Source organism: Sprattus sprattus, assembly GCF_963457725.1.
Source record: "Sprattus sprattus genome assembly, chromosome: 16".
NCBI classification, from domain to species: domain Eukaryota; kingdom Metazoa; phylum Chordata; class Actinopteri; order Clupeiformes; family Clupeidae; genus Sprattus; species Sprattus sprattus.
The window spans coordinates 17,734,127-17,744,126 of NC_137914.1; the positions used below are offsets into that span (position 1 = coordinate 17,734,127).

At 44.5% G+C, this 10,000-nt stretch overlaps 1 protein-coding gene across 1 annotated transcript in view; it reads left to right on the top strand.

The window, feature by feature from the left end:
• ano11 (anoctamin 11) overlaps positions 1-6,426 on the top strand; it is a gene marked incomplete at both ends in the record, with an annotated part of 17,093 nt that extends 10,667 nt beyond the window's left edge. The window contains 6 exons of the mRNA XM_080853426.1: positions 1,571-1,707; positions 2,059-2,264; positions 2,700-2,842; positions 3,871-3,961; positions 4,315-4,478; positions 6,312-6,426. Of these exons, the coding sequence (XP_080709552.1) occupies positions 1,571-1,707; positions 2,059-2,264; positions 2,700-2,842; positions 3,871-3,961; positions 4,315-4,478; positions 6,312-6,426 (856 nt within the window). The remainder of the gene's footprint in view (positions 1-1,570; positions 1,708-2,058; positions 2,265-2,699; positions 2,843-3,870; positions 3,962-4,314; positions 4,479-6,311) is intronic.
• Positions 6,427-10,000: the final 3,574 nt, after the last annotated feature.

Sequence of the window (10,000 nt, forward strand, 5' to 3'; positions counted from 1 at the left end):
TAAGACATTGGCCCCATGTATCCCACCTGGGACATGACTGCTATGGCCACGTAAAAGAGACTCACAGACACCATGTTTAAAGTGTTTCCGCTCGAGTAGTCAACAGTGGCAAAGCAATGCCTGAAAATTGTATTCTGATTGGTTACGGTCTTCTTACCCTCTTCATTGGAAGCTGAATACGAAATGTTCCCACACTCTTCTTTCAGTCTCGCTGGCGTTTGCCATTGTCAAGTTGGAGTTGAGAATGTTTCCCCCTCTCTTCTCCGGCTCCAATTTGCATACAGAGTGCTGATAGGCTGCAGGGAAGTTCTGATAGGCTCTAGAGATATTCTGTGGATCTGAATTCTCAAAGTGTGTGCAGTCTGCAGCCCAAAAAGCAAGTCTGAAATTAAAGGAAAATGACAGGCATATCATAGGACTGCGTATTGAACCCTAGGGCATGTTCTGATCGCTTCGACATAATACTGTGTCGCTGCTTCCCTAGCATAGGTGCCTATGTGTGTGAGTTTGTATTCTCCTGGGTGTCCTTCTCTATTTATGGGTATACATTCAATATACATATAAGTGTGATTATTTGTGTGTGTTTTATTTTACACAAACATATCCACAAAAGTGTGTGTGTGTGGTGAGATGTGGCTTTGATGCATTGTATGAATGTACCTGAATCTCTGCATAAGTATCTCTGTATTTGTGTGCGTGTGTATGTGTGTGTCTGTGTGTGTGTTTGTCTGTGTGTGTGTGTGTGTGTGTGTGTGTGTGTGTGTGTGTGTGTGTGTGTGTGTGTGTGTGTCTGTGTGTGTGTGTGTGTGTGTGTGTGTGTGTGTGTCTGCATTTGTCTGTGAGTGTTTGTGAGTGTGTGTCTGTGTGTATGTGTGTATGTGTGTATGTGTGTTTGTGTGTGTGTGTGTGTGTGTGTGTGTGTGTGTGTGTGTGTGTGTGTATGTGTGTGCATGTGTGTTTATCCCTGTCTCTGCACAGGGGAGGAGGTTGTTTGTTGATTTCATAATTCTTTGTTCAGTAATGGGCTTGTGCCTGTGTACTTAAGTATCAGTGTAGATGTGCTTGTGTGCATGTGAATATGAGTGAATTCAGTGTGCCTGAATCTCTGCAAAAGTATCTCTGTATTTGTGTGTGTGTGTGTGTGTGTGTATGTGTGTGTCTGTGTGTGTCTGTGTGTGTGTTTGTGTGTGTGTGTGTGTGTGTGTCTGTGTATGTGTGTGCATGTGTATATGTGTGTGCGTTGGTGTGTGTGTGTATATGTGTGTATATGAAAGTGTGTGTGTTTCCTACGGTGCACTCTGTTTTCAGTTGACTTAAGCTAGCTGGTCTGTGCTCCTTCAAACAGCATCACAATGTGACGAGAGGAGGGGGAAACTGTGTCTTCTAAAAATGAGAAGCTTTTAACTCCCAGAAGTGAATAATGCATTAGGAAATCCAGACGCAGCAAAACCCATCTCAGAAAGATACTGTGGAGGGACACCCACAGTTAAATCAACCGCAACTGGCTCTCAGCTCTACTCTCTCTCCCTCCCCCTCTCTCCCACCTCTCTCTTCCTGGTTCTCCCTGCAGGAAAGTGAAAGCGTGGCGGCAGAAGAGGGCCTTGGCGTCTGTGAGGAAAGCTCAAGTATCCCATGAGCCTCAGCGGTGGGAGCAGGATTACGAGCTGATTGAGTGCGAGGGGCTGTTTGAAGAGTACCTGGAGATTGGTTAGTCCAACCAACCAGGATTCAGCAGGCAACTGCAACACAGCACTCAAACTGCTATTGTTATCATATAGACCTGTTATGGAATGCACAGACTCTATAAAGCCCTGTCTGAATGCATAGACGTCTCTGTGTTTGGCCTTGAAATCAGATGATTTACAGTCCCAATGTGAGAGGGGTCATTCTATATACCAAATTTTTAATGTATGTTAAAGGCATTTACCTGAGAGTGTTGAACCTTTTCACATCCTTTACGCACTTATATAAATCAATTCACTAAACATTGGCTCCTGTCCTGGCTAGATGTCAGCATCCTTGTCCCATTAATTGCATCAGCATGCTGGCTTTTTGCAGTCTTGCAGTTTGGCTTCATCACCATCTTTGTGGCCGCCTTCCCTCTGGCTCCACTCTTCGCTCTGCTCAACAACTGGGCCGAGGTGCGGCTGGATGCCCACAAGTTCGTGTGTGAGTACCGCCGGCCTGTGTCCGAACGCGCCCAGGAGATCGGCGTGTGGTTCACCATCCTGGAGGCCCTGTCTCACCTGTCCGTCATTGTCAACGTGAGTCTTCAGTGCAGCGTACCTGCTTTCTTTGTCTCACCTTTATCTCTTACACGCTCTCTCTCTCTCTCTTACACACACACTCTCTCTCTCTCTCTCTCTTTCTCTCTCCTCTGTCTCTTTCTCTCACGGCCACTTCTGTACTGTTCAGTAGGTCATTCATATAATTCATATAATTCACTGTTGTCTACACACTATGCTTTACTACTAAGCGTGGGTTTCAGCCCTAAATGGAGATTAGCCTTTGGTTTCTTCGTTTATGATAATCTTTGTCACTGATTTCATGTAATTCAATTTCATTGAATAAAAATTAATTCAATTTACCAGAAGCTGCATTTAACTCTGCTATCCTCTGCTGTACTATCATGTTCTATTTCATTTTCATTTGTCTCCCGCCCTGTCCTTTATTTCACGCTTGTCTCCCCTCTCATGCAGGCTTTCCTGATTGCTTTCACCTCTGACTTCTTGCCACGACTGCTGTACCAGTATAAGTTTGACAATGAGTTGCATGGCTATGTGAACTTTACATTGGCCTACTCTCCGCCCAGCTACAACCACTCTTCCCTCGCCGTGTGCAGGTAAAACAGCAGCATTAACCAAACCGACAATGAAGTGTTAAAGTTCAGAAAGTTGTTTAGTACGTTTAATAAGTGTTTATTTCAGTTTATAACTACGTCATTAAAAAGACAATGGTTAAACAACAAGACTAAACTCATATTGTATGAATAAAGTAAAGCCTTCACTCTTCTATGTAAACAACTTCTTACAGACAATTATTGAAAGCTTGCGTAAGGGCTCTGACCGTATGTCATATTAAAAGACTTACAGCAAGAGACTTGCCACCTTTTTTTCCAGGTTCACTCAAGATTCAAGATTCACTTTATTGTTCCACATTGTAGGAAATTCGGCTCTGGCTTCCCCCCATGCTGCATCCATAAAGAAAAACATATCACATACATAAAGGACTGGGGAAGATAGACAGACAACAGGAAACATACTATGTGTTCAAGGTTCCAGGGTACAGAAAGAATACCATTAACACTGACCTGTTGTTTACGGTTGGTCAAAAACGAGTGATACAATCTAATAACGAGAGACTGGACATTCAGCTCATCCGGCTTCCTAACTTATAGTGGCCATACAGAAATATTAAAGTGCTGTTGTTAAAGTGCTCAGATATAAATGTAGCCTACCATGGCTGTGGCAGCATTTTCTCCACCTCCAGTACACATTTAAGAAGGATGGACAGCTGACTTCTATTTTCACAAGGCTGATAATAATTTTCTCAAAACATTTCATAACAGCAGAAGTCAGAAAAAATGGTCGATAGAAGTAATTTTCCTTTTTAGGAACAGGAATAGTAATTACTTTTACCTTATGGAACAGTATGCAAGTTCAAAGACTTCTGGAAGATGGGGCACCAGGCCTCTGCATTCTCTTTACTGCATGATGTCAGCAGGAGCCTGGGGATGCCAATCACATGGAAAAACAAGACCTGCTGTATGAAGTGGCTGATATCTAAAGCTACCACTAGAGGGCACTGTTGTTTCACTATAATCGGATTAGAGCGCTTGTGGTGGTGTCAGTAACCTGTTCCTTTCCTCAGATACAAAGCCTTTCGTGATGAGACTGGAAAGTACACTCTGGTGTACTGGGAGCTCCTAGCTGTCAGACTAGGCTTCATCATTGCATTTGAGGTACAGCATATGCTTTCCATGTTCCATTCTTTCCCCCACGGCTGTTTCTCTCCTGTAAATACAGCCTTGTCAGCAACTCTGCGAGAGACCTTTGAAGCCTTTGTTGTTATCATTATTGGCAGTTTTTCTTTATCTCAAGAAACAGTACTTGTACCTTGAGAGAGGTGTGGGTTCACTCAAATCTTGCACTGCTCCACATCTTAAAGCCTAGTGGCTCTCAAAGTTGTTTCCTGGTATATATAAAAATACAGGTCATCTATAGAACTCACTACACTTTGTAAAATGGCGTGACGTAAATGATCGACCATCTGAAAACTTTGTAAACTACAAAATTCCCCCACCTGTCTCCGCAGCACGCTGTATTCTTTGTGCTGCGGGCCATTGACTGGTTGGTGCCGGATGTGCCCGAGTCCCTGGAGGTGAAGATCAAACGCGAGCGCTACTTGGCCAAACAGGCGCTGGCCGACAACCAGGAGGCACTGCTGGTGAGTCGCCTCTTGGCCTCCAGCCCAGGTCAGTGGACACGGTGACGCACACAGACGCACGCAAACGCACGCCCGGCCACCGCCACACTCGTGGTAGTTTGGCCTGCACGCTCCACCTGAGGCCATCTTCCATGGACCCTCCACCAGTCATCCTGTCATGGACGTCTGGGGAACACAGCTCGGTGCTGTGGCACAACCCCACCCCCATCCATAAACCACTTGTTTATGTTTTCCTCCCTGTCATGGCCATCATACGACAAAACATACGTCTGGGTCAAGCAAGGTGCCATGCTGTAGCTTTCATTTTTAAGTGAGATCTCCAGAACTCCAATGAAAGCAGTGTGCCATTTGTCACTTCAAAACAAAAACAAGACATTTCAAAGCAAAAACGGATCCTCATCGATCCTGTTGCATTCAGGTACGGCAGATGTCATTTCTTATTGTGTGACTCTAATAATCACCTGCTCTCACAGTTCTCCAGCCCCACTGGCTCCTTGGTCTGACTTCAGCTCCCCTTTCACTGTCTCAGCCAGTTTCCTCCTCATCCGTGAAACACCATCTTCCCCAGTGTTCTCCACGTGCTTTATCAAGGTCCCCTCTCCTCCCTCGACCCCACCTCATGAACAACAGCAAGCGCAACCAAAGTGTCTTCTGTGTGTTCCTGTGGAGAACTTTCATGGTAGATTCAAAATCAGAATCAGAATAGTTTTTATTGCCAAGTAAGTTAACGCCTACCAGGGATTTTCTCTGGCATATTGGTGCAGACAATAAGCATAAAACAACATATAAAATATATAAAAAATATATAATTTGAGAGGCATGTTTGGTGTTACTGTGCCTGCTCGTGCTCCAGTTCAGATGACCTCCATGTTCTCCCAGTCCTCTCAAACCAACCCAGTTTACTCACAGCCTGCATCCGTCCCAATCAGAAATAACTTGTTTTGGAAAGCCGCTCTCCCATTAGTCGTGGTCCGGATGCATATTAAGCTGCCATTTCTAGGACATGGCCAGAGATAGATGCTTTGATGGACTTCATTCGTGAGTAGCAGGTGATAGGAAATGTGATTTTTTTTATTTTCAGCATACATTTCGGCTAACCAGCTCATGGCTGTGTATGGTTTGCTGTTGCAATACAAGTCTGACGGAAGTCATACAAAATAAGTGTCACATTCAGCCGGCAAACTTCCAAAGACACTAGAACAAATGGCAGGCGTGAGCATCCAGGCTACACAGCACATGTTGACTACTCTGATCTATGAAGCATATCTCAGGCAACCACCTTTGATGTGTTTCATTGGCTGTTTCCTTGTACCTGTAAAGCAGTGTTATACCTCTTGACCACCAACCTATTATATTCCACATTTTTTTGGGCCATCAGTGGCGTTCCGTGCTGTGCCATGGTGTGTGTGTGTGTGTGTCCGTCCCCCTGTTCTGACCATTACACTGTGTTTCTCGTGGTGCTTTGGTCTCTCTTTGTTGGTTCTGATGTTCACTGAGATGTCAAACCAGAACAGGTGAGTACAGGGACTAGGGTGAGTAGAGTTATTCTCTTAGGCTGTCATCATGAAAGATGGACATCTGAGTCTTGTGCGCAGAACACTATTGGCTGTTATGATATACAGAATTTAAAATCTATTCAAGTCTATTCAAAATAGGTCTGGTATTTTATATTTTTGTTGACGGTTTGAAAACTGGTAATATTTCATTTAATGCATTTTTTTCTTTTACAGTCTAAAATTTCATTATTTCACATTATTTCTTGTTCACGTAGAATGGTATTCTTTGTTCTCACTGTCCTTCTCTTTATTCTTCCTTTTCCTCTGCCGCTGTCTTTACCCCACACTGCGCCTCCGCCTTGAAGCAAGCAACGCTCCTGGCAAAATGAAGCGAGCCTATAGGAAGGGCAAACGGCCAACAGAGGGCGGCATGGCAAAGGGAGGACCTGACGTCCTCAGCACTGATTCGGCTGGGACACCTTAGTCTGCAGTCTGACAGTAAAACGTTTTTGCACACGGTCCGATATTTGTCTATCACACAGGACTTTTATGTGTGGTTGTGTTTGTGTGTATGTGTGTAGGAGGAATGTCGATGTGTGATTGTATCTGTGTGCTGGCTGATTGGGAATATTGTAGTTACATGTTGTACAGTGCACACTCGTTATGCCAAATTCGTTTGATTTCCTCTAATGTCACCGTTTACCTCTGGCTCAAATCAAGTTACAACTATCCTTACTCTCTCTGCTCAAGCAAGTTCAATGCGGTTCTATCATGTCAAAGAATTACAAAACAGCAAGAGGATACATGTTCAGCTTTGCAACAGTACTGCTTCAGTATACATATGTTGTACACAAATATAGATTTGTACGAATGATTAAATAAGCAAATGATTCCTGTCTGATATTGTATCAGTTAAAATGGCTACTGTAAAGCATTGCTGTAAAAAGACATGCTACTGTAAATTATAATTGTTAACATGACTGAGCTCGTAATGCAGATGGTATGTTTATTTGCAGGCTGTTTTACTGTTTGATTACATTTTTGAAAATAAAAATCAGTTTGAATGTTTAACAAAGAATAATGTTGGCAAGTGATTGTAATGGGTTGATTGCCAGGAAACTGACTGGAGTAGATGGCAGTGGTTGGTACAAAGCCTTCTCTGTCACAAGTATCTTATCCTGTACTTATCTTCGGAGGAAACACTTGCAGAATATGCCCCAGCAAGTCTGGGGCCTGGATGAGAAGTTGCAGTCATTAAATCTGGGTGTAAGCGAAATTATGTTAGGTGCCAGTTGGCTAAGCTTCTCCTGGTAGCTGAGGTGCTCAGTGCCACATCGAATTTAAGCCTTGTATCATGTGTGTTGGCCTTCCTCTAGCAGTTGCCAAAGTCTTTATTAACTTGACCTCGAAGTCACCTCCATGACCAGGTCATTTTCCTTTAAGAAACATCACTGTCAAGAAAAAACGGAGGAGAGACAACTACTATGATTTATTAGGATTTGGGAGGAGACAGGTGTTCTGTTAATGATTTTTCACTCTCTAAACCCCCTTCTTCTCTCACTCCTTCCATGTCTCTCTCACTCTCTTACTTCTTTCAACCACTTAAAAAAACAAGAGTATAGCCCAGGGCACATTGACTCTCCCCTCTCTTTTCACTTATTCTCTCCTTCCCTCTCTCTCTCTCTTGCTCTCTCCTTCCCTCTCTCTCTCTCTCTGTCTCTCTCTCTCTGCTCTGAACTTCAGTTTTTGATTGTTGCGATTGCAGTGCGTTCCTCTGCAGCCCAGCCTGGAGGAAGAGTGCGCCAGTACATGTTAGCCGGAGCAGAAGTATGCAACGTGGACGTCTCTGCCCTCTCGCCATGCGCCGAGCTCGTCCATGTGACTCCACTACAGACACCTGAGACACCCTCACTGTGTCACTCTTAGGGGGAGAGCCATTGAAATCACTACTAGACATCTCCCCGGGATTAGTGTCTTACATTTCTATTTAAATTACTTCATTTCATGAATGTAAAATAACTCGTTTTGATTATGTACTTTGTCTAAGAGGGCATCAGTACAGTATCAGGAATGTCATGTGTAGTTTAGTAGCAGTAGGTAGTTTTTTGGTGGCTTAAAAAGAGTTGACCTAAATAGTAAAAGTGGGCTTTCACTTACAGCGGGACAAAAGGTGGTCGCCATGGTGAGCATTGAATTGATGTGTCAGCAGTGTAGACTCCTCGTGAAGACTGAACATGCCTGCTTATTTACTTACCATGGTGGAGGATGAACATAGCACCTCCACACACACACACACACACACACACACACACACACACACACACACACACACACACACACACTCATACACACACAAACACACACACACACACACTCACACTCAGACACATAGACACACACACACACACACACACACACACACACACACACACACACACACACACACTCACACACGCACACACGCACACAGCCGCAGCACTTGCATGATCAGGCGGGCTCACTTGTGTCCCGGCCGGGTGCTCTCCCTGTCTGATAAGTGAAGAATTGCAGAGTTCAAGGAGAAAGGGTGGGATTTTGAAAGTGGGTGACCAAAGTGAGTCGGGAGCCTGCCTTCACAGCTACTTTTCTTCCCCCCTAACTGATACTTACTGACTTAATTACACACAAACTCACGCACGCATGAATAGTCACACACTGTCTACCTCCCACCCCTATGACTCTCACCCTCCCTCTCCCTCTCTCTCTCTCTCTCTCTCTCTCTCCTTACCTACCTGCCTGCCTGCCTGCCTGCCTGCTATCCACTTACAGAGCATTGCTGTTGACACACAGGAATCCAGACCTAAGCGCACACACACACACACACACACACATACACACACCCACGCACACTCGCACATGCACACATACACTCACTCACACTCAGACAGGAAAGATTCTCCTTCCAACCAGACGGCACTTTGCTGCTCTCTCATTCTCTGACTGGCTTTTTTTCCTCTGCTAGCAGGTGTTAGAAACAAACCCATAAATAAAACTTGGAGAAGAGGAAAGGAGTGTGAGAGACTCACACAGAGTGAAAATGAGATAGAAACATACCAGGACTAGTCAGACAGAGAGTGGGAACGAGAGAGAGAGAGAGAGAGAGAGAAAGAGAGAAGGGGAGAGAGGGAGTGCGGGAAATATGAGCGAAAGAAAGGGCAAGCTGGAAGAGGGATCTGCATTTTAAGTAGCTAGAGACAGACAGCGATTGTTTTTTTTATGTTTTGTGCCTTTTTTTTCCCTCCTCCACTCCGCCTCCTCCTGCTCTTGCTCCTTGTGCAAGGCTGAACAGAAGGGATCAGAAGAAAAGAAGCTGGGACTCGGATAATCTCACCCAGTTTCCCTGCCCAAAGCGTCCCGCCCGCGGAAGGCAGCAGCGGCATCTGAAGAGGAAGCAAAAGAGAGAGAAAGAGGGGGAGCGAGGAGTGAAAACATAGAGCGAAAACCAGGAGGTACACAAGGCAGTCATGGATACCATAGTGCCTCAGCCAGACACTTGGATGGCCCGGATTTGCACATTGTCGTTGGCCTCTGTCCAGCCCAGCAGCTACTGATACCAATGAGGTAGAGCATATCTATGTGTTAATCTATACCAAGACCTGTACTTTGCCTGTGCCAAGGGGGGAAATGTAAACTGTTCGCCTACAGTAAATGTGTGCCATTCTCGAAAAAAAAATCATTATTATTTTGGTCACATATCCCTAGAAGTGATTGACTATTTTAGGTTTTCTGGGTGATTTTGATAGTTAGACTGTTTCAGAATTTGTTTCCCCCCTTATTGGGCTGTTGTGGCTATAGAGATGTTTTGGATAAAATTGTTTTGCTATAAGCGCAAATGAACAACCCCCATGAAAATAAATGCTATTTAGAAAAGTTTAGAAACAGTTTGTGAACATTTAAATGCCCCTTTCTGGACCCCTGGTGGGCATGATCCACTTCTGGACATCTGATCTATTAATGTTCTACTGATAAATCACCACCAGCACTCCAAACTGACAGGAGGGCGTCTGGTGAGAAACCAG